Below are 24,561 nucleotides of genomic sequence, written 5' to 3'. Positions count from 1 at the left end.
ATGATGACAACCAAAATGAGGGCGCTCCACCGCGTCCCCCGAAGCAAGCGAAAAAAAGTGGACCAGCGGAAGCAAAGAATGATGGAAGCAAAATGACTACTTATTTGCCTTGCAGGTAAGTATGGTGTCTGGCTTTGATTGCTGACACGAGGCTAACATAAAATAGAGGACTGGGTCGGCCAAAAATTCAATCTCAGTCAATAACCAGCAGCTGGTATTCGATTTATATACAAAGGGCCTCCTAATAAAAATGAATATCCAATTTAAATGGAGGAAACCTTATTCTCTAGCGTTAGTATTATAATATCAAGCATGTCCTGGATGTTTTTGTTGTTAGTCAGCAAATCATGTTCTTGATCATAACAATGAAATGCCAGAAATGCCAGGGCGTTGTGATGACAACGAGAAATTTCTGCTCAGAGTTCTGATATAGATCTTTTCTCTCAGCTTCACCATCTTTACCCCACCATCACCATTACTATCACCCATTATTATCGCTATCACCATTATTATTACTACTATTGTCACCATCCCTGTTATTATCACCATCCCTATTATTATTATTATTATTATTATCACCATCGCCATGCAGTCTCCTTACACTAACGCACCACCTCTTGATGCAGAGCTGCTCGCCCAGAAGCTTTCTCGTTACGCCTACGAGCCAAACCCTAGATTCTCCGAAGAAGAGATCATGAGCGTTATTCAAGCTACCTATCTAGAAGCCCAGGCTTCTTTAGCAGAATGGAGACGGATATTTCTTTCACCCTCGCCAACCCCGCAATCTCAACCGTCAAATGCTTGCGATGTAGTAGATACGCGCCTCACCACCAGTTTGCATGCGACCAATACTGCCAAGAATATGAAGGCAGACCGCCAGAGGTATCATTTGAGACCGAGGCGTGCAAAGACACAAACCCTCGCGAAGACACAGAAAGCCGCGAAGACAGAGAAACCCATCAAGATACAGAACTCTAAGAAAGTCCAGAAGGTGGCGAAGGTTCCGAGGCTCGTTCAACATAGATATCCACTCCGATCGGCCACGACCTTGCCATGAGGTCAATATACTGTTAACGTTCGTTATGGCCTATCGCTCTTAGGAAGGGAACTTCGCTTAAAAATTGTGACTGCTCGCGGGTGGCTTCCCACTCGGCGTTGCAGCTGCCGCTTTATTTGTGCAAGGCTCTGCGACACCTCACTTGTCAGACGGCTTTGAGCTTCAAGCCTGATTCACAAGTCCTGTATTTCATTGCGTAATATGTTGACGCGAGATTGATGCGAAATGCTATAAACTGCCGGCATGACTAGTCTCAAACGAATTTTGCAGGTACTTTCAGGATAGTGACGATGTAAGTGCGGATTATGATGATATGATGATTAAAAGGATGAGGTACTGACATGAACTCTTTTGGAATATTAGGGGGCCCATGATTGGATTAGCATTCATGATCTGGCGGCGTCCCTATGTATATTTACAGGTACTTTCAGGATGATAGTGACTATGTAAGTGTGGATTATGATTGGTATGATGATCAGAAGGATGAGGTATTGACATGAACTCTTTTGGAATCTTAAGGGGCCCATGATTGGGTTGGCATTCATGGTCTGGCAGCGTCTCTGTATATATTTGCTCACAGCTAACGAATATATCTCCACAAACGAAATATCCCACCTGCGTTTTTCCATGAGGGGAAAGCTCCCGTAAGGGATCTCTCACAAACGAAATTTCCGCACAAGGGAAACTCCCTCTTTAAATAATTCCATATGTAATGTATGTAATCCTATATATTAGGATGCTTGTCTTACACATCCGCCTATGTATTGCCTTGTACGCTTGATACAGCTATCATCGATCGTTTAGCCGACACTACGATTGACGGTACTCCTCTCATCTCACACAATGCATTTTCTTTCCAAATATTTGCCCCCTTGGCGCCAAAGGAATGAATTCATTATTAGTGGCTATCGCCCATCCACTTCATCTGTTCGGGGATCTGTTCGAGGCCTCTTTTTTTTGCACAATGAAACCCTAAACATATATATATATATATATCTACTTGGTTCCATTTCCTGCGCCATCATACCAGGATACTCTTCTTCTTCCCTTCTACACTTAACCCCAACCATTAAGATCCTAGCTTTACTCTCGGTTACCTCTTTGCCGCCTCCTTCTATCTATTTATTTCCGGGCTTCAACCCCTTCTAAGCAACATTAACTGCGAGTACACGGACCTCTTTTTCTCCTCCATGATCTATCGGCTTTCCTCCTTGTCTACGCCGTAATGGTATCTTCGGTTTATTGTGGATTCCGGTGAAACGAAATGTTGCAATGGCGGTATTGGAAACTTCTGGCGGTTGCTCTTTTCATAGGATTATATTGTGCTGAAGTTCTGCAGTTAATCCACAATCAGTATGTCAGGGGGTTGAAGCTTTTAGAATACTGCCTTTTTCACCAGGGTATTTGTTGGGACTCTAATTCATGGAGGTGGGCTCTATAGATATACCGAACGAGCTGGTGTCCACAGTACTTGGCTTGTTGGTTGTTTTGTTTTCATTGGGTGGACGATTTCTCATTTTCGTCTACCAAAGTCTCTTGCACCAGATACCTTCGATAGATTTGGCTCAAGTCACCAGATTAGTCATTTGCTTGTTGTTCCGCCTGTCATGGATTTTGAAATTAGCTAATAAAGAAATATATCCTAGAGCCTGTAGGACATCAGCAGCTTTATGGTAAATTAAACAAATCGAAAAAATTATCCACGCTTCAAGCTATTACTAATTATAGAAGGGTTTTTAGAGCTTATACAATTGAGGGCGTTGCACAGGGACTCTGTTGAAAGCAGGCTCACGAAGTCAACGCTCAGACCCCCGGGATCCCTCTTCACGTCCAGCCCGTAGATTTCTAGCGAACAGATTTATCTCTCGGTTGTACAGATCATTCATGAAGTCGATCAACAGCGAACAGATCTGGACATAAGCTCACATATTTTTGGTTCAATGCGCAGTTTCCGAAACAGGTCGATGATGTCTCAAGCCTTGAAGTCTTGCAAAAGCTTGATATCGTTTGCCCAAATCCATCCCAGACACCAGAGAACTGGGATACTATGGTTGCCATTGCGTCTTCATTTTATGCTGAACTCGATGATGTTTTTTAAACCAGAGCTCCGATTACATCCTAGCTGTTTTAACCAAGCTCGAGAATCGAAAATTCCAGCTTTACGTCCATGATAGAAAGATTGTGTTGGGTACCCAACGCGGCTAGTTCGAAAAATCACACATCCTCACAACACGACATCACTTCGATATCGATATATCAGGCAGAACTGGACGCAATAATCCTAGCTTCTAGTCGGCACCGGCTATGCGGCATATTTCAAATATTCCATTTGAGCTGGTTGTACATACAAACGTCTTTCACATCATAAAATCGATCTTCATGAGCTATCGAGAGGGAATGAGAGAAAAAAGTTTAAACGTTTCCAGTACTTCCAACATACAACAATTTATCCAACATGTTGGGTTTGGATTAATAACTCCAATTACTTTCCTATTAAGGTAAAGATATCGCATTTTCAGAGCGTGCTGGATCAATTTCTGTAGTAGCATCTACGGGTACAGCACCAGAAGGTCCACCTCTGGATTGGGCGGGTAAATCCTTGGGTGGTATGCTTGCACCAAGAAGGCTCTTTCGCTAGTCAAGATCTTGGACATCATGAGTGAGAGCTCCGTTTTGCCGCTTAGGGTCCTCATTTTCACGGGCTCCCACACATGCCAGCAGCAAGCTAAGTTTGTTAGTGCAGGACAGATACTATATTGAGCCCTTGCACAACAATCCTCGATGCCTTGAGCTAATCTTCAAATCGATGCGAGGGTCACATCTCGGCTAAAAATTTTACAGCGTATATAATCCGCAAGAGCCGTCTCTATGTGATAACGATAAATGAATTCGAAAGATCTATTGCGTTGAGTCGACCTACGCCCAACCTGCTTCCTCGATATTCGATTACTACTTAGTACACTCGCACTTTTGCGCTGACGTTAGTCTGAGTACCACCCAATCGTACTCGACAATCTCCAGCTTCTCGTTCTAATTTCCGTGTCGACGCCAACAGACAATGAAACCTCCCGCGAAAGCCAGTGACCAGACCTCGACGTGGCCTGAAAACAAGGACAAGGTCAAATTCTCAGATGTTAGAGCTTCCGATGTTTTATACATATTTCCCCATTCTCCTCAAGCAAAAAAATGCCTGGAATACAACGATTCCAACGTCAGGATGATTCGGTCTACGTCTTCCAATGGTAAAGATCTCAACCGGCCAGCCATCGTACTTTCACTTGACAAACTCCCCAATAATATGGCAGAAGGATGGGTGTTCGGAAGTAGTGACAAAAAAAGGGACATGGTGGATATTTTACTCAAAGAAGAATCTACAGATTCGGAAAAAGGCTATATCGGTCAAACTCACTTTCGTATATATTTTAATACGAATACAGGAACGCTTCTTATCAGAGACTCTTCAGAGTTCGGCACTTTCATTGGAACACGGACAGGCTCTAGCCGTAGGCTACATGGTGCGACAGAGACGCTTGAACATTCTACCCACGTTCAGCTCGGGCAAATATACTTTCACATGATCTTTTCACAAGATGCTCGGGATGTAGCCTACCAGGCGAGGCTTTCTCTGGTTCTGGGCTCTTTTACAGGATATGCCACACCTATCACTCCGCCAGATTCCAATCCAAACATTCATGGTGGCTACAGCTTCCGGAATATAATACACGAAAACAAGGAAAGGGGGCACAAGTTATATGTAGCGGTAAAGGTATCTACCGGAGATATGTACATGGCGAAGTATTTTGAGGTTTTGAAGGAGGACCAACATAAGGAAAGGAGGGAAATATCTATTCTTAAGGAATGCAATCATGTAAGTATTCTGTCACCAAAACACCCACATCCCCGTCCACTACGGAAAGTCAGGGTATTTCTAACATATCATGTAATTGAAAAATGTCTAGGACAACGTTGTAGTTATGGAAGATATCCTAAAGACCGACTTTGGAGTATACATGATTCTCAAATGTTCCGACAAAGGGGATCTTTTCAATTCTGACTACACAGTCTGGGACACGCAGAAGAAAGAAGATGGCGCAAGGCAAATCTTAGATGGGCTCCGATATCTTCATACTAAGGGAATATTTCATCGAGATATAAAGCCCTCCAATATCCTTATTTTTAGTCGGCACAGACTAAACCTAAGGATTTGCGATTTTGAACTAGCTACTCGTCGTCGTTTCTCCAATGAGACGGCCGGCTCCCGAGCCTGGGCGGCGCCGGAAGTCTATCTTGAACCCGAAGATTCCGACAAAATAAGATCCTATGAATGTCATCGACTTGATGTCTGGTCATTCGGCGTGTTGCTGTTGTCCTTTTTCCAAGACCCTCGAAATTTCAGAGTAGTTGACTACAATGATATTGATAGGTTCCAGTCATATCATGAAAGGCTAGCCGATGCGGCTACTCCTTATCATGCGTGGCGGGGCGTGTTTCATTTGATCCAGAAGACACTTGTCATGGAGCCAAACAAACGCCAAGACATTGTATGGTGTTGGGATTACCTGAAAGGCCTCGATGCTGAGGATGATCTGGATCAGATTTCGACCTCGAAGACCAGCATCCTAACAGAGATTGATATTACACCGCCAACAATCGTTCTCCAATCACCCTCGAACTATCCTGGTACCGATGGTTCGCAATCTCAAATCCCAGCACATGCACTTACTCCTGCAGCTGCATGTACCAAGACCACAGCCGCATCACAGTCTCCCAACGCAACACATCAAGTTCCAACCAGATCATCATCATGTGCCCCAACAGTTAGCCTCCATTCGGACCTGAGCTTCGATGATACCTTCTCAAAGGCAACACACACGGAGCAGGCCCCAGGGCCCCTTCCCGGAGAGCAGGAGATCCCAGCTATGGAGCTCAACGAGAGCAACTCCAGCGGGCTGGGCCCTTTCGTTGACGCTGGCAGCATGACTTTGCGAAAGTTAAAGTCATATAACCATATGGAATATTTAGATGAATTAGCACAGTTTATATCCTCGGATACCAACTCAACCAAACGAAAACAAATTAGACGTAAGACCCCGAAAGTGGCCAATAAGGATATGAAGGAGTTTGAGGATGAGCTAGCTTCCATATGTGACCAGTCTAAACATTAACTTGTTAATGTACTAGTGAGTACATACGGACATACTGTGAGGTAGTAATATGGTCTCTAGGAGACTACCAGCTATACATAGGTAAAATGGACGGTATAGAGCAGTGGGCGGTATGCCTGCCTATAAGCTGAGAGAGAAAGACAAGTGAATAATATATATGTGAATAATAAAATAATAATACAATAGGTGTATATGAATGAGCAAAGGAAAATTAGTTCCCCAAAGGAAACCTAGAACGCCGGTAGGAAACCGATTTACAGAACAAGAATGCCAAGATGCGTTAACATATCAAAAATGCAACAGAACACTCTGACCACATATTTCCACTACAATACATACAAACATTTATTTCTTAAAACACGGAAGTTTGTCTTTACATCCAAAAATTACAATGATTGTTGGAAGTCTATATAGAAAAGGAGGAGGAGGAGGCGGTGGTGGTGGTGGTGGTGGTGGTGGTGGGAGGAACTATAGGCGAGTTACATTCACATCCCACGCCAAGCGGTACGGTTTGGTTGAGGTTACTCCCTTAATTTTCGTTTATTTGATGAAATCCCCACACGTTGCTTCTATTCTCATACTAAATTTGATCCCACGATCCTTCGAATTAAAGTTCCAGAATATGGTATACTTCTATTGCGTATAGTGTTGAAGCATATGCATACTCTGATAATTCCTAACGAATTAAGACAACATAACTGTGCTCTCGATAGCGTAAAACTTTCGACTATGGCCCTGTAGATATCTATGATACTTTGTTCGGACTTTCAGGCTTGGGATTGAAATCCAGGGGCTAAGGCTATAGAGCTATATAGAGGGCGCACCGTCTGGATTCGTGGCCAGATGATATGATCCAGCGTGATACGAGACACAGGACCACACGCATTCTCAAGAAATAAGATACCCCCGGAAGACGCCCAACACGAAAAATGAGGTATGTATCCTCTAGCCGTAATTTCGGGTATGCCTCTGTTCTATAACGCCATCTATGTTTCTGATTCATCAAAATATTAAAGAAAAAATTCACTGACAGCGAATTTGATGTATGCTGTCCCGCTTCTCCAGTTAGTTTTGTCATGCGCATATGCATCTCTGTCACACCCGTACACACTTGACGTGCGTATCAAAATCCAAGGTAAGATGCTTTCTTTTTTTTTTTGCCTTGAGGAGGTTGCTTTATGATCCGGATATCTACCGTGGAAATTGCTTCATAGTCACCTAGAGTCTATACTATCTCTCTGCTAGATTACACTCGCATCACTCTCCCAAACGTACCTTGCACAGCTGCCTGGACATTTCGTACTTGTCATACTTCTTTACCGTACCTTCTAAGTTTACGCAAGTTCCTCAAGATACGACGCGACATGCTTGATCTCCAGAACACCTGCTACCTTGGCCTCACCGATGTCTCGAAAGAGGCATTGCTGCCATTTCTCCATCATCAACAAGCATTTTATCTTCAATTTGGAGAACCACCGGCACTCAAGAATACACGGAATAATATTGCTTCATTAATTACCCGATTCGAGAAAGCCTGCGAGAGGTTACAAGATCGGGACCCTCTACTCCCTGTCCTAGAAACTGTCGAAACTAGACCTAACATACCGATTTCTCAATCAATCAGTGAGGATAACCAAACAACCCATCTCTCAGAAGTTCTAAACTCCATCACTGCTACCCAACCTCAAACTATCTTCGCTACAAGTATCATCACGCAGGCGTCCCGAATGTTTGCTGAAGAGTATGAAAGTGTAACATCAGGAAAGCTTCAGCCTCATCTCGGTAGGCTCACAGAAGGTATCAAGTTAATGAATACGATAAAGAGGGACCTAACCCCGCGATGGGGAGGCGATCCGAGAGATAGATTCTGAATTATGATCCGCTGTTTTGCAAATTTTGACGGAAGGCGATTCGATATCAGTTTTCATACTAGCACATCCCAGAACTCCTTACTTCGCTTTCCCTTTTGTTTTTCGGCATTGATTGTGCCTGTTCCCTCTTTCCGCGAATTTTCGTACCACTACCCTCCCCTCGTTCATCCACGTTTTTGTTATGGCCTGAATCCCGTCGCTCCCTTTTCTCCCTTGCGATATTTGATCTGTATTCATTTCGAATATATTGCTCCTGAACCATTTCGTGTATTTACGAGGCTCGTTCGTGTATCTATCAAACCTGTCAGTGGCCCATTTTACAGGTTGACTATCAGAATATCCTACCCGTAAGATCAAAGAGTTTGAATTCACGCCTTTCATCTCAGCGCTCCAGCATTCATATTACGTACAATTATCTAGATCCAGTGTCTGGTGTGGATAAGTAGCGCTTATAGTTTCGTAATTGGACATGATCTTAGAGCCCAGAAGCCTCAAAGCTGTTACCTTCGATAAAGCTTGCCAGAGATAGGAATTGAAACTTCGGAGTACGAAGTTGATACATAGATTTGTGATAATCGAAATCAAAGTTAAAATTTTACTAACATTTCAGCAATTAAATAGGAAAGAGCAATGTCAAAGGGCATCTTGAGGTCGGTTAATCGTTTCTTTAGAATATACGCAACGCTATTCAATGTTGCAAAATAGGATACTCCAAAAAGGGAGATTGGCAAAAAGAGCAGACTCCTGATTAGGAGTAGTGTATATTTAGAAATTTCCGCATTGGAAAAACATTGTTGGTGGATTCCCGCTCTGCCTTATAGCGATTCTAGTTCACATGCGAATCCTGATTGCTGCAGGTTGGATTGTTTTTTGGTAGAACCCTAATTGATATATGATAAAATTGCGAAAAAAAAAAAAAAAAAAAAAAAAAAAATTTCGGAATATGAGGCTCAGAGATCGGATGTCAACTCGACGTGCTTTACCACAACAGGGAACTTAGGCTGGTCAGGCGCGGGCAGGGCGAACAAATATATCCATGAATGTTGGATGACCTGTAAAATGTAGACTTTTTAACACCAATGTGAACCCCAAAATCTGAGTTGAATCTATCCCCTTCAAGACTTCAGCCCTTCTGAAATAACCATCACGAGGCGACGGTACCGTTGAATTGCAGGATAATGCTTTTCAATCCTTGGCTGAGATCATCCAGACTTCGGTATCGCTGGCATATTCAGCCTTATAGCACTCGCTAACTTCAATTCCTTTAATCGGCTCGCGATTCCTCCAATCAAAAAGCTTTTTGGCATCCTCCGACTTCTCGTTCATAATATCTGTCTGCCTTGGGTCGACTGAGAATTTCTATCTTCCCAGGCTCTTCGGAGCCTTGCACGTCAAAGATTATGATGTGGTTCCTCGAGCCATCGATCCTGTAGATAATTTTGTCGAATGAAATTGCGTGCAAGTTGATTTTCTTTAGGGAATTTGGGTCGCCAGCTGGTATCTCTTTGGGGAAATAGCCAAAGCAACTTCTGAAGTAGAGACGAGAAAGGGTGGTGTCGAGCTGATTGATGACTCTGATTGCGCCTACGTTCGTTGTATAGGTGTAAGCGCTAGCGCTATAACTCAAGATCGGATCTTGCTTTGCATTTGGTATATTTTATACTCACTGATTTCACCAACCGAAACAGATATGATATTTTGGCGTTAGAAGATCAATATTGCAATTGGAATCCTTCGATCAGCAGCCGAAACTACAAAGTACCGATATATATTGTAGGGAAATGTTCGAGAAGTAATGGCTTTAATTTCAATTGGACCTTTGGGGTTATTAACATTAGGATACATCAAGTTGTTTTATACGATGCATACATTGCGTATTACATGCGTTTTCTACCTGAAAGCTCCGAGGATTTACGGTTTGTGCTCTGCGGGTTAGGGACTTCAGCCACATACACCCTGGTCGAATTCCTGGTATACATTGAAATAGAGAGTTCTAGGCTGCCTTCGGGCGTCACTGAACGGTCTTTCACAGCCTTCCAGGCTTAAGCCTAGTTTGCTCAAATTCAAAGTTCCAATATTTACACGCATATATATACAGATACCGTAAAGTATTTACGGCTCGAACAGCCTCTTCGGTTTTGATGCATCTTTTGGCTTGGCAAGCTTCAGCTTCAACCTACCCAGTAAACTCTCCTGCGCCGCCAACCTCTCAGCTTCCTTCTCTGCCGTCATTTCTCTCCCTTCGACCATGTCCGAACTGTCGATAATCATCCCCCTAACCCCCGCCCAATGCCTCAACATTTCCCACTCCCATCCGCTTTCCAATCCTCTTTTCTGCGGCTCTTGATACCCCCACGCCATCGCCACTCGATCCGTCAACGCCCTTTGCTCCTCCATAAACCATCTTTCTCTCATATATACCCCAGGAATCCAATTAACTCTGATCATATGGTCATTCCACGTTAACAGTGCAATCATCCCCAAACTTCCCGTGCAAATGTAGTACGTCATAAACCCAATGAATGCATATGCCATAGCTTTATCGTGCAACCACTGTTCCTGGAACTGTGCAAGCCAATCCGAGAGTTTCCATAAGCATATAGGGATCGCGCCTGCCGCACCACCGAATGGTAATAGCCTTGTGTATAGTTTATGTCTACACCATGCTGTCGTGGACATGCTGTTGTCTATTATATCGAGCGCTAGAGGCATGTTTTTCGCCGCAATGGCGACTTGTAAAGCTTTCTTGGCGGTTTGGAATGATATTGCGTTCTTGGCGGCGTTGGGATTGGGTTTACTGGCAGGCTTGGAAGGGTCGTAGACGGTGGCTTTGTTGGCGTAGAGTTTGAATACTGACGGCAGGGTAGAAGGGTCTTTGAGGATCGAAGCCAGTTTGACGTATTCGGTTAGAATCTTCGGGGAGATGAAGACGTATGGGTGAATAGCTATGTGATACGCCATGTCCATCAGAGGGTGCACCGGTCCATTCAACCTGGCTTCTTTCTCAGCCTCGATCGTATCTTGGGATTGCGGGACTGGCTCCGTCGGCGAGTCCTTGTTGGTACTCGGAGCAGCATTGGCGCCCGGAGAGCCCGCGAGCGAGAGTATAGCATCGTTAAGATTGGGGTTCCCCTTGGGGACTTTGGCGGCTTGCGGTCTGGGAACGGAATAATTCGTAGCAAGTCGTTGAAGCGCCTTGAAGGCCAGAACCACCTCCGTTTCACGAGGGACCTTCGGACTATCGCCAACGGTCTGTGCGAACAACTTTTCGTTTATAGCATTGAATAGTCTGTCGTATGACTTGGTGTCATCTGGAGAATACAGTGATGTTGGCGGCGGCGCGTCTGCCTGGGTCGTTGAGGACTTGTGCCGAAGGGTCTGGACTAACGGGTGAAGTCCTGGTGGAATCGGTCTTCGCGCAATTGGCCTCGGAAGAGATCGCAACGACAGGCTCCGTGTCGACGAATGAACGCCCCGAAAGGAGCAGAGAAGACACAGCGCCTTCGCCGCTGGTCTTCGAGTGGCGAGCTGCATCGGTGGTGTAGCTGTCGAGGTCAACTCTTGGTTGGCTTGAAATTGGATGTTGGATTCTTCACCAATCAACACAAAATTTTGAGGAAAGATTCAATTCAAGCTAAAAGCTGGCTAAGGAGTAATATTACGCGATGAGGGATCGATATCCACATCTTTCTATTCAAAATAGCATCTACCCGGAGTTTATTCATCTTAACCTTCGGCACCAAGTCTCTTCAAATCACCATTTACAAAGGCATCTGCGTTCATTAGGTCCGTGCTACCATATACAACCCTTCTCTTAACTGCCGAACCTCCACCGCCTCCTACAAGGCCACCACCACCTCCTTGGGTTTGGTTCCGCTTGGACCATTCGACCAAGTTGCCGAATTCTTCCATGTTGCCACCGCCGACGGTAAAGACAATTGCGTCTGTGAACCCTTGCCTTCTCTGTCCAAATGTCGCGGCAGTTCCAGGTGCTGGGGCTCCGGGGGCCCTTCCTGATCTTGCGGAGCTTGATCTGGGATCGAAATACAGGTAGTCCTCGGTCTTTGCTATAGCCGACGATGAAGCGCCTGCCGGGTCCATAATCGATTCGACAATTTTAGTTATCGTAAGGTCCTTATTGACGGGCAGGAAGTTCTTGACATTGGATATCAAATTCTCGAATCCACCCGAGAGGGCACCGTCCCTGAATTTATCCGTGAGCTGCGCGAGTAAATGTCAATACTAAATTTCCGATAGTAGCACACCACGGGATACTCACTCTATTACTTATTGAAGTGAAGCCGCGGAAGAGCTCTCCGCTAGCGCTTGACTGTGCCGGTTGGCTTGGTGCGGAAGCCATCATTGTCATTCGTGTGATCTCTCGAACCCTGCGCAAGTCGTTAGCTTTATTCCCTTAGGACGGCCAGGAAAATATATCTTACTTCTTTAGATACGCCAAGGGTTCTAGTTCACACCCAGCCTTCGCCAATGCAGCTTCGTACTCCGCCATATCGCCACGTGTGACGTCTTGCTCCGAACTTAAATACCAAATTGCAAACAATCGCAACTTATCACCTGGATTCTTTCGTTCTGGGTCATTGATGACCTCTAGTAATTGTGCTTTCGTTTGCTTTGTGATGTTTTCTTCTGCCTGGAAGAAGTTATCTAGTTGGCGGTCTTTGATACCCTTTAACAGTGCGGTAGCAATGTTCATATGCATGTCCAGAAGAGCCTTTCGTTCTCTTAGTTCGGGCAGGAGGGTGATCGCCGCCTTCAAATGCTGTGCGCTTGCGCTTGCATCGCTATCATGGAGTTAATATGATCCATTCCGTGCTTGGAGATGCGCAATTTGTATACATACGTTGATATGTCTTCCAAACTATTAGCCCCGGTTTTCCGTGTGATATCCGCAGCATCCTCCTTATACCTCGTTAATTCGTTATCAATATCTTCTGCGACCTGTGGAAATGGTACACCAGCATTTCGCGCCCAGAAGAAATCATTGCTCGTTAAATCGTAAGCCTTTTTCGAAGTTTTCCCTTCGTCTTCCACCGTCTCAACAGTGATACGATTTAACCTCATATTTAAAACATCATGTACCAATGCTTGATAAGTCCATGAATGCGACAACATGGGGACAAGATCAACGTTTCTGTCAAGAATAATGAGAACGGGTCTTTGAGCGGCTTGGCTAGGATGGGGTGGATATGTCGAAGATGGGCCTGACTGAGGTGCGGTGAAGAGGTTTTCCTTGTTATTGAGGATATGGTCGCGGAGTTTTCGATCCAGTTTCTGGGCGATAATTTCTGCGGCATTTCCTTTGGGACATCTGATAATTGGTATCACACCTTTCGCAGAAAACCCATGTTAGTCTATCGACCCCAAGTAACTGAGCTGATCTCCTTACCCATCGTGACAACGACCGAGAACAACCCTGCAACAATCTTATCTACCGTCGCATCAATCACCGTGTCCGAGGACTTGCTACTATTCATCGTATAGTAGACATCGCTAAGGTGCAAACTGAACAGATCTGGTTCTGAGACCACAAAGTTCAGATACTGATCATAAACCTGTGCAATTTGGGAACTCGTCTGTGTCTGGGCGGTTATGGCAGCGAATTCCTCCAACAACGCTCTGGGTATCGATGATGTGAAATTTATGTACGAGGTCTCGTATAGCTTCGCTTGTAAGTCCTTCGTAATCAGCTTGATGTTTTCGGATGTCGGCTCGACGATGTAGATCGCTGGGACGTCGGGAATAGGGTGTCGCTGCGAATTGAGATTCCTGTGCACCATGCATATGAGCCACCCGAGCAACATGAACCCCCCAAAAGCCAATAACAAGATCGTACAGATGAATTGTCACCCCGTTTGCCCGTAGATCATTCACGCGCAAGACAGAACTGATGACATCCCTCCCTAGGTTATCGAACACCAGGACCTTCCATAACGGGTCGCCTTCCTCGTCTACTAGAGGTGCAGCCGATACAAAAGAGGTACCACCGGTCGGATCGTCTAGATTTTGCTTGGGTTTATCGGTGTTGAGGTTGAGGACTTTCTCGATGGAAGCTATTCACCAAAGTTGGAACATTAGCACAGGGAGTCGCGCGAAGAAACAACAGCAGCATTCCAAAGGAAATGGATCCCACCAACTTGTCGGTCCCGCAGCGTCGCCATTGCTGTGAGATTCCTAAGGGATCAAAGGTGTAGATTTTGGTACTAGTGGTTTGAAGCTGAATTGAAGCTGTGGAGGGTCGTTCGAGCAGGCGCACTTATACATGCTGAGAAGAGCTGGTTCAACGTGTCTTCAGTCGGTGTTTACGAAGCCCCCGATGTGTTGGGGTGACGTCGTTGGGGGCGTTTGATAATATGCTATTACTACTCTAGGATTCAAGATCTGGCCGCAGAATACCACACATACAACACCATACACCATTTCGAAGCAACACGAAGCCAAAAGTACGAACGCGAAGCTGCACTGGATTTGAGGCTAAAGCTGCACCAGGGTGGGAACGATGGAGAAAAAGGCAAATGCACTATAGAGGGAAATTGGATTTCAAGAATTGATTTCTCTAGGGTAGGCCATTGAAGTCTCAAGAGGTACTTGACGAGAAGTGAACCGGAATACTCCACGGTTTTGTTTGAAATATTAATAGGTAGAGGTGTACAGTCTTGATAGTCATGAAGAACACTCAGTTGTGGTCACAAGGTTGCTGGTTTTCCTGACCCTCGCTGGTCTCACTGCCTTCACCGCGTTGGAACAAGTTTGGAACAGTGAGCCTATTACGGTTCTTGAATCCATGCGCAACATCCCATGGTCCCCAAATCTTGTCATAGACTTCTCCGACTTCAGGGTCGTCAAGCATGTCTCGGGGAACCAAGCGGATGAAGCCCTCCAACTTTTCGATGCGGGCGAAGGCGAACCCAAGAAGGCTCTGGAGAGATCTGATTCTGACCTTCTGGTTGTGGGTCTCTTCTTCCAAGATGGAGATCTTCTCGCCGGCCTCGATAAGCAAGCGACCGAATGATTGCTTGCGATGACGAGATCCGTAGCATTCGAAGAGGTCGTATGGGCCAAAGGGGTGTTTGGCCCAAGGGTTGGTTTCTTTTTCTGGTTGGTAGCCATGGTGATTGTAGGGAAGTAGATGCTTGTTTAATCCGGTTGAACGCGAGGTAATATCCTCAACCGAAGTGAGCTTATGACTTATATCTGAGAATCAAGAGTCTTCGAAACTTACCACTGAATTTCACGTGGTACTTCCCTGATTTCTCGAGGAAGGGGGTGTGAAGGATAGTTGGTATATTTGCTACAAGGATGGGGTGGAAGAAGAATGTTGATTCTGGAAGAATCTAAGGAGGATGTTCCTGGTTGGGAGACAAACTGGCCTCGAGACTAGGACATAAATTGAAAATTATCAGAGGTGGTGTCCTTTAAATGACGGCGTTGTCTGACACCGAAACCAAGCTTTGTCTACGCTTTGGGGCTTTTCGTTCGTTTTGATTATAACATATTGTCATAGAACTGCCATAAATTCTTACCAGTACCTGGCTTGTTAGACCGGTATGTATCTAACTTTGTGCTTAAATCTTGAAACTTGGACAATATATATATCGAGGTGAAATTAGCAACGCAAAAGTTTCTTGGTGAAATCACACCGCCTTGCCTGCCAGGGTAGAATATAACCTTCAGTAACAGTCTCTATCAATCATAAACGGCAGCGATAAAATCTATAAATTTACGGAATTCCATTATAATAGCCCTTGAACTTTCGATACTATTATCAATCTGACGACCACAAGCTGTCTCAATCCATCCAGACGTAGTGTTGTCGAATTTAAAGATCTTAGGCAGCATTCCTTACTGTTACTTTTATTCGCATCGAATTCGCGAATCGACAATATGAGGTTCAATATGCTATCAAATGTTAATTCCCCAATTGTGACAATTTCACAACTAGAAAATCTTAGAAAAGATTAAAATAAATCGACAGTAAGGTTGTTTATATCCCTTCATCCCACGTGTCGACAGAGCATCAAAAAAATAAAAATAAAAAAAAAACAACAAGGATAACCATGCGGATCCGGGTCGGAAATAGAGGCACAAGTGATACGATGCTAAGTCTCGGTGCCATACGATGACACGAGTGATTTTATGTGTTCGAACAATGATAAATGAAACTATGAATTCGACTCCGGGTATGGACGGTAATTTACCCGGAGAGGGAGCACGCGTAACCCGCTCCCGGGCAGACTTCTCGCCCTGTCGTCATGATGACTGTGAAACAACGCGGATTAATCCACAAAATGCAACAATGTTTGTGCGTTGAGTGACATGCATGTTGAAATGTGTCAAGACAGTAGAAGCTTTGTTAGATGGAGATCTGATTAACTGCTTGTAAGGTAAAACTCGATAAAACAAGAGAATTTGATCTTATAAGTCGTGATATTCGACAATCGAAAACCAGAGCAAAAGATACTTCATGGCGTTCTGGCCTTCGAGGCGGGAACTTGCGTGGATTGCCAAAATTGGAGCGGGCAGCGCCAAGAGCTGCAGGTCACATTGAAAGTTGAGTGACTGCCGCCAAAGGCTTTAGTGGCAAAGAAAAAGCAAGCACAGATTCGTCCTGCTGGGAAATCCTGTCATTTTAAGCTAAACAACCCCTCGCCCGAAACTCGTCACCCGCTTCTCCTTACCTTTTCTTCTTCTTTTCTCCGTCAAACAAAAGTTGTGGGAAAACCACCACTGTCAGTTGTTCAAACTAGAACCCTCCTTCTCTCCCCCATCATCATCATCATCATCATCATCATCATCGCCACTCTCCCTCGTCCGATACACATAACAACTAGAGAAATCACGAAAAACACGAGGGGAATAACGAAGAAGAAGAGCGGATCGATAGAGTCTTTTTTTCACTTTCTTTTTGTTCGTTAAAAGACCACTAACCCTTGAAAGCGAGCATTTTTTTATTCGTGTCATCGGCAATGCCCTGAAATCACCGACCAAAAAAAACAAGAGATCACGTCACACTACTCTGTCTTTTTCATCCTTCTCCCTTTTTCCAAACGCGACTTCAACCTTCGCGCAGTTTACTCTTTTGCCTTCTTTTTCATCTTGCCGCAAAATCTTACTATTTCGTGATACCTGAAGAACCCAGAGACAGACTTTGACTCTGGAAGAGGAGAGTCGTCTTCTGACCAAAGAAAAGAACTTGCTCGTTCCGCTGGTTTTTTAAAACAAAACCTGTGCGGACAGGTTTCCTGCCCAGCTGGAAACAGAGAAGAACAAAGGAACTTGCTTGTAATCGCAGTAGGCTGTTATTACCATCTTGTTTCTTTCTAGAGAGAACATCTACGAGGAATTATATTATTTACCCAGATTATATATCTGTGTTAAGTAATATCCTTGTGTTTTTTACGAAGAAAATAGTTGAGTGTCAGAGAACTGACAGCCGGCGTTCCTTTTGCTGGTCGAAAAGACACGAGAGAAAGAACAACTACTACGTGAATTAAAGGTTCGTAGACGTGGGCCAAAATTTTCCTTGCGTCTGACGAACTCCCGGGATTCTTGATTCACCAAAAATTTGAGAAGAGAGAAAGAATCGCTGGAGCACACTACTGCATCCTACTAAAACATATATACAGAAAGGTCTAGAAGAGACAGCATTAAGAAGTCGGACCTTGGAGGAGAAGATGACAAAACGATCCGACCGTTCCACATTATAGAACCATCATTATCTGAACACCCAGCCTGGGCCATATCGTTTGTTGGTTGGCGCTTTGGGCCTGGAAGGCGTCTTCGCCGGAATAAACCAGCAAATAAGTTTCTCTACGAACTAAAGAAAAAAGATTTGAGAAGAGTTGGACTGGGAGCCGAGACTTGCTCCTTCTTTTTCATAAGGTATTATATCTAATTCTACTGCGCCATTGTACTGTTCAGCGCAAGAACAGGGAGTTTTCGTACCCTCGACGACCACATGTGTGATCCAAGAGGCTGGCTCCACATAGACAGAGAGCTAGACAGACCATTTTTCGCTACTTGCAGGACGGCTTGGTTGACTTTTTCGGGGTGTCTCTGCCAATGGACAGGGCAGCTTAGGTCCACACACACACCTTTTTTGACTGCCGATCTACTCGACGACCACCATTTTATCCTAACCTTGTGTTTCCCTTGCTGGCTTGTAAACCGTCAAGGTGCCGCTGCTTTTCCTCAGGTAAATTCTTTTGCCCCCCAGTTATACATACCGTTCCCATATGAAATCCTACTGTACGAATTCAAGATATCGCACAGTAGAAGAAAAGAAAAGAAAGAAGACAAGGAATGCATTCATCCATCCATCTATATCCGTACCATATATAATTGCACGCTATAGATTCCCGCCCGTGCCCCAAAGAAACCAAGAACCAAATTCTGTCAGCTTCAGTCTTCTTTGAAGCAACTTGAAGAACGAACGAGCGATATTCTTGATCTGGGAGGAACCGGCTCGAGGGAATTGCTTTTTTCTTCAGCGTACACCCGTATGTGAAGCTAAACCGTTTCGCGTGTTGGAAAAAAATCCACAGAATAGGAAATTATCAAACGGACGAACATGCAGCCTGCCATGTTCACTCCAAACCATTATTCAGCAACACCACCACAACAACAGCAACAACAACAACAACCACTAGCCACCACAGCACAGCAACAACTCATGCAGCAACAGCAGATTAGACGGACGACTCGCTCTTCGCAGCGGTCTCCGGCAGTACCGCCAGCATCGACAACGATGCAAAGTATGCCTCCACAAGTCGTACAAAGTCATCCTCACCAGATACAGTACCAGGGCATGCCTGCTGCACATCTGCAACAAAATGCTCCTAAGCAGCTGTCGTATAGTCCGTCTCTTTATGTTGCCAGTCCTGATCAGCAGATGCTGGTTGGACGACCTGCAAGCGTAAATCCAGCGTATAGCACGCCTGAAATCCAGTTCCAATTCCCCACCTTTGAGGACATTGAAGACTCCTCTCTCCTGACCACCACCTCCTCTCATCCATACCAAACACAGCTTCAATCGCATTCCCCAGACCACCAACTCTTACAAGACCTTCAGGGGACGGTAAACCCTGCTTATAATCCTGCCAACCTTCAATTCAGTTTCTCTCAATTTGAGGATCCTTCTATGATGGCTACTGCTGGAGGGGGGCCTCCTCATCCTTCCAATCCCTTTCAAGGGCAGCTTACTTCGAATTCACCTGACCCGATGCTGGGAGGTGATGGTTTTCGGTACCGTGTGATACAGTCCAATGGCAATGGTGGTGACCCGGTTGGACAAAGGGCTATTTCTCCTCTCTTTACCAGACAGCAACAACAGCAACAGGCTGGGATGAACGCTGGTGCTGGTGTCGGTGTGGTTGTCGATGCACCAGGCAAGCAGGATAACGGCATGTATTCGCAGGACGCTGCTGACTGGAGAGCCGGTGCCAATGATTTGTATACTCTGGACCACTATCTTGGTGTCCAAGGCCAATTCCCACCCTCGACAGCGGGTCCGACTCAATCCCCTGTTTCGGTTTCCGGACCTGCTCGTCAAACGCCCGTAAATCAGCAACCAGTACAGAATCCGGGTGTCAGGCAGCAGATGATATCTATTGGACCTTCTGATGATATAGTTGAAACGATACCTCCAAGATCATTGAGCATCGACGGAATTGGTGATAGTGATGCTAAGCCGAAGGTGACAAAGAAGAAGAAGCAGCAGAGTGCTGCTGTTGTAGCGTCGCCAAAGTTGGTCAACGGGTCAACGCATATGATGATAGATATGGAGAGGTTGATACTCTTTGACGTCAACAGTAAGTATTGTCCCGTCCTTCATCCTTTTTTTTCCTCTCGAATTCTGTCGTTGCTGTTTCTTTCACTTCTCCCCTCTCTATTCATCTGAATCCTCTTCTCATACTCCTTCTCCCTAATTGATACTCTTCCACTTGCTCTTTTCCTGCTCCCCCTCACGTCATCCTATTACCCGTACCCCACTGCACTCAACACAAACACCTAAACTTTTTCTCTCCTGCTCTCTTCCAAATTTATTTTCACTCAATTCTCTTAAGCATCAATCATTCTGATGAAGAACATAGTGAACGAAGAGATCGTGTATGATCCCACTGGTCCTGTTACTCTATCTTATGAACCCATCGCTTCTCTGAACGCCAAATCACCAAACTCAACCGACTCTCCAGACCCAGCAACGGCTTTGGAAACCAACACCAAAAAACCAAAGTCAAAGTCCAAAATAAAGACAATCAAGGTGGTACCCAAGGACCCAGTCGCTCAAATGAAGAGCCGTATGTTAGACGTGCTCGAGGACGATGATATTCCTGCTTCCAAAGTTCTCATAACCTGTCGAGATGAATTGAAAGCAATCGCTGAAGATGACCCTGATGGCAACGAGAAAATTATCGCGTGGCTGAAGACAGTATTCGATCATGGCTTTGATGATTTATTCCGTTTGATGACCAACACCAGTATCTTCATCACCAGAATCAGAAAATGGATAGTTGATGCCTGGAAGGCAGATAAAATGAGTGCCATTGTACTTCATGGCTTGCAGGTTTATCAAAAGCTAGCACTCGATGAGGACCATCTTGAGAGGTTCAAGCTTAGATCTGTGTTTAACGTCTTTTCCAAAGGCACGAGAGACGAGAAAGTCAAACAGGCCTGTGCTCATATCCTATCCAGAGCCGCCAAACTCACTGTTAAGCAGGAGGCTGAAGCTAAAAAGGCTGAGGCTAAGGCTAAGGCTGATGCATCTAAACCTGGGTCTTCTAAGTCTTCAACCGAGAATGTTAAGACCGAGGACAAGGTCACCACGACAAAACAAACCGCGACGTCAAAGTCAGCAGACAGTGAAGCCATCCTTAAGGACGCTGCAAAGATTGCAAGCTTGGCCAACGAAGACAACAAAACTGGAAAGCGAAAGACGGAGCTCCTGGAGAAGGACCATCCTAGCAAGAGGGTCGCCCCGAATCCACCATCCGACAAGTCGAAGATCCAGCTCCCAATTGCTCCCGATGGATCAAAGCCTTCTACTGCTGGAGCAGCTGTTAAGTCAAAGTCATCAAGCGGAGGCTTCTTCGCCGATATTCAGAAGGCAGCGAAGCCCAAGCCTATCCCGTATGTATCCTTCGTCTGACAGCTTGTTTTTATCTATGATTACTGAAATTAACTTCATATAGAGCCGCTCCCCAGCCTGGTGGGTTCACGTCAATCTTTGATCTGCTCAAGGAGCGAGAAGCCGCCAACGCCGCCGCCAAGAGTACGACGGTTGCTGAGAAGCCACCACCCCCGGCCAAGAAGAAGAAGACCGTCCGATGGAAACCCGATGAAGACTTGAATGAAATCAGGATCTTCAAAACAGAGCTTCCAGAAGGAGAGGATGAGGCTGACCCCATGGAAGTTGAGGGATCTATGGACGCCGGTTTGGTGAAAGCTAAAATCCGTGCTAATCTCAAGGAAGAGGCACAAACACTGAAGGATTTTATGAGTAAGACGAAGAGCCAAGGCTATGTCGACTTTGACGATGACTTCGAGATGGATTGGGATATTCTTACGCCCATCAGCGTAGAGCATTGGTCTCCGCATTATGTTCGGGGCCTTTGCTTCAAGAGAATAGGCGACCAGCGTGCTGAAAGCCAGGAGGCCAAGATCCAACAAGAACGCGAAAGAAACGTCCTCGCTGTTCACTACTCTATGTCCAACCCTGCTCCACCAAATCCCTCTGAACTTGCTAGTGCCACGGAGATAGAACAACCAAATAATGAAGCCTGGGATGCTCCTCTGCTTCTGCCGCCACCTAACTGGAGACGTGATGCTGACTATCTCTTCGCCGAAGCCTCTCAGAGGAAACACTTGGCTCGAGCATTCATGCCACCACCGCCTCCAGTTGCTCCTCCTACCGCTCCAGTAGATCTTACTAGCATTTTCGCAAATCTCGGAGGAGGACAGTCAGTCGGCGCCCCTGCTGTTCAACCGGCCCCTGCCCCACAGGAGCCCCCCAAGGCAAACCAACTCGCATCTATCTTAGCCGAGCTACAGAAATTGGCCCCTGCTTCCACTGCCGTTCCGGCCCCCACTCCGGCCGTCCAGGGCCCCCAGCCTGCCTCGACTCCTACGCCGGCACAGAACAACCCACTTCAAAGCAACCCACTTCTCGCTTTCTTTGGCCTTCAAAACCAAACCCCACAGCCTCAAGCTCCGGCCCAACCGCAGATCGACATAGCCAAAGCTCTCCAACAGTTAGTTCAGCAGCAGCAGCCACAGCCGCAAATTCAGCCACAACCACAACCACAACAGCAACAGCAACAACAGGCGCAAGCTAATCCTTTTGGCAGTATTCCATTTCCCTTCATGCTGCCTCAACAAGTTGGCCAAGCTCCTGCTTTCCCTTTTAATATGCCATTCCCACCGCCACTTCTTCCTGGCCAGGATCCGTTAGAAATGATGGCAATGTACCAGGCAATGGCTCAAAATCCTCAACAAGCCCAGGCCGCTCCGGCCCCGCAATTCGGACAAGCAATCGCCGACACACTCCCGAATTTCCGCAACATTACGACTCAGCAGACTAACGATGTCAAGATGAACGATGATAGCGACGGTTATCAGCCTCCTGAGCAAACCCAGCCCGAAAAAGCTTATCAGGACAACGGCCATGGCAACAACAGCAACGGAAACAACGGCCCCAAGGAAGGGAAGGGTAGCTGGCCCAAGTTTGGCAAGAAGAAGAAACACGCTTACCAGGATCAGCCACCATACAAGAAACACAAAGGCGACGGTGGCCACGGTGGGAAACGTGTTTGCGCTTTCTGGCAGGCTGGTAACTGCCTGAAGAAGGATGACTGTCAATATTCTCATGATGGCCCACCAGGGCAAGGAGGATCCGAGCAAGCTGATCAGATACGGCAACACCTCTACGGGAAGGACTCTGGCGATGGTGGAAGGGGCCACGACAAGAAGCACAAGAAGTTCAAGAAGAGACCTGGATACGCTGGTGGCTCTGGCTCGGCAGCTGATACTGCGGCTGCAAGTGCATCGAACGATTGGAACGGTGAAATGGAGTACTAAATACCCTGCTCGCCTGCTGCAATATGTTTGGTATAAATAACGAACTCAACGACCTCGGCGACTCTCTCTTTCTGTCTTTTCTTTTTTTTAATGCTCAGCAATCTTACGACCTAAGTGGGACTACGCATCTCGCTATTTTCAAAAATCTTCGGCCTCCTTTATCACTTCGTTTTCCGCAGCTGTAAACTATTAATCCTGTTTCTTTTACTCACCCGGGCTTATTTTCCTTTTCGCACAGCTTCGATTCTACAAGATGGCGTTTTTTATTAGTGGAGTTTACTCTTTTTACTTTACACCCCTCATCGCAAGAGCCCCTATTACAAAAACTAATATCATGGCACAATACTATCCCCTTAAGCTTTGCTGTTTTCCCCTTTTTTCATTATCCTTGTCGACGACCATCTGCATTGTTCCCCGGCGTTCCTACTAGACGATTCGCTTTCAACCTTAAATTATCTGTGTTTTTCTTTCTTCTTTTTTTAGTTTAACTTCTGTAGTAGCAGTGCCCTGTACTACGATTTCCTCTTATCTGGATGGAATGAGATGAGATTCCTGTAGCCCCTCTTCATTAGGGATGGAGGGGTTTTTAGATAGATGTTGTATTTTACTGGATGTCACATGTTGAAGGGGGGAGGTAGAGGTGTATTCTACTACTATTAGAACTATTTTATACCTATAGCGATCGAGCGGTGGATGAATGAAATGGAATCTTTATAATAATTATCTTCGGTTTGAGTCAACGTTTGGTATTAAATTTAGAAAACGGTAACAGCATTAATTGTAGTAAGCTCGTGGTATTTAATTTTAGAGATGTGCGTGAGGGAGTATGTGGCACCAGATTTCCCTAGATCATGCTGCCCGCCCACACAGACTCGGTGCATTATTTTGTAGCTGCGTAAAAGGCTATCATTAATATTAGTTCTAACCCGCCCTACAAGTTTAGCGCCATGGCTTCAATTATATCGGAATCACAAAAATTAAAAAGGAATAGGAAATTAGCGTGGTCCCTAAACCTTAGCCCCATGCCAGATGCAAGAGCTATCAGTGTCAACATAACCCAAGCCAAACTACTGGGAGTTCGAATAACTCCTGAAATCACAACAAGCAGCATCATCAGGTTTAATATAATAACCAACTTCTCAACCGACGTAGCCCCCGAATACGTGCACGATCCAAAGTTATTATACCCGCCAGCATTCCGCGATGAATCAATAAAGATGGTATTGCGATCCGGGAAAAATCCCAGTATACTCCCAACCATTCCTCGCTGCAGTCGCCGCTTGAGCAAACATGAGTAGAGTCGGCGATAACCGGTGCTGCCGCGTGCCAATTTACGGTTGATCCGGTGTTCGGCTTCCTCGAGTTCGAAGGCGCT

General features: G+C 45.6%; 7 protein-coding genes across 7 annotated transcripts; 5 read left to right on the top strand and 2 right to left on the bottom strand.

Annotated features, from left to right (window-relative positions):
• Positions 1-586: 586 nt before the first annotated feature.
• DFL_005572 (uncharacterized protein) lies at positions 587-1,557 on the top strand (the record flags this gene model as incomplete). Its single annotated transcript, XM_067634850.1, has 4 exons — positions 587-1,000; positions 1,309-1,349; positions 1,421-1,478; positions 1,537-1,557. The coding sequence occupies 4 exons, from the start codon at positions 587-589 to the stop codon at positions 1,555-1,557; spliced, it is 534 nt and encodes a 177-aa protein (XP_067489339.1).
• Positions 1,558-5,031: 3,474 nt separating this feature from the next.
• On the top strand, positions 5,032-6,222 carry DFL_005571 (uncharacterized protein; the record flags this gene model as incomplete). Its single annotated transcript, XM_067634849.1, has 1 exon — positions 5,032-6,222. The coding sequence occupies one exon, from the start codon at positions 5,032-5,034 to the stop codon at positions 6,220-6,222; it is 1,191 nt and encodes a 396-aa protein (XP_067489338.1).
• A 1,084-nt stretch (positions 6,223-7,306) lies between these two features.
• DFL_005570 (uncharacterized protein) lies at positions 7,307-8,093 on the top strand (the record flags this gene model as incomplete). Its single annotated transcript, XM_067634848.1, has 2 exons — positions 7,307-7,357; positions 7,566-8,093. 2 exons carry the CDS (start codon positions 7,307-7,309, stop codon positions 8,091-8,093), a joined length of 579 nt encoding a protein of 192 aa, XP_067489337.1.
• A 2,112-nt stretch (positions 8,094-10,205) lies between these two features.
• On the bottom strand, positions 10,206-11,627 carry DFL_005569 (uncharacterized protein; the record flags this gene model as incomplete). Its single annotated transcript, XM_067634846.1, has 1 exon — positions 10,206-11,627. The coding sequence occupies one exon, from the start codon at positions 11,625-11,627 to the stop codon at positions 10,206-10,208; it is 1,422 nt and encodes a 473-aa protein (XP_067489336.1).
• A 192-nt stretch (positions 11,628-11,819) lies between these two features.
• DFL_005568 (uncharacterized protein) lies at positions 11,820-14,272 on the bottom strand (the record flags this gene model as incomplete). The annotated part of the gene is made up of 7 exons (XM_067634845.1): positions 11,820-12,314; positions 12,373-12,481; positions 12,536-12,895; positions 12,955-13,441; positions 13,501-13,880; positions 13,948-14,164; positions 14,245-14,272. 7 exons carry the CDS (start codon positions 14,270-14,272, stop codon positions 11,820-11,822), a joined length of 2,076 nt encoding a protein of 691 aa, XP_067489335.1.
• A 101-nt stretch (positions 14,273-14,373) lies between these two features.
• DFL_005567 (uncharacterized protein) lies at positions 14,374-15,123 on the top strand (the record flags this gene model as incomplete). The annotated part of the gene is made up of 3 exons (XM_067634844.1): positions 14,374-14,405; positions 14,483-14,672; positions 14,752-15,123. 3 exons carry the CDS (start codon positions 14,374-14,376, stop codon positions 15,121-15,123), a joined length of 594 nt encoding a protein of 197 aa, XP_067489334.1.
• A 3,570-nt stretch (positions 15,124-18,693) lies between these two features.
• DFL_005566 (uncharacterized protein) lies at positions 18,694-23,186 on the top strand (the record flags this gene model as incomplete). The annotated part of the gene is made up of 3 exons (XM_067634843.1): positions 18,694-19,921; positions 20,204-21,239; positions 21,302-23,186. 3 exons carry the CDS (start codon positions 18,694-18,696, stop codon positions 23,184-23,186), a joined length of 4,149 nt encoding a protein of 1,382 aa, XP_067489333.1.
• Positions 23,187-24,561: the final 1,375 nt, after the last annotated feature.

This window comes from Arthrobotrys flagrans (assembly GCF_004000055.1).
Source record: "Arthrobotrys flagrans strain CBS H-5679 chromosome Unknown unitig_9, whole genome shotgun sequence".
NCBI lineage: Eukaryota > Fungi > Ascomycota > Orbiliomycetes > Orbiliales > Orbiliaceae > Arthrobotrys > Arthrobotrys flagrans.
Note: the sequence above shows the minus strand (reverse complement) of the source record. Positions and strands in the feature narration are given on the sequence as shown.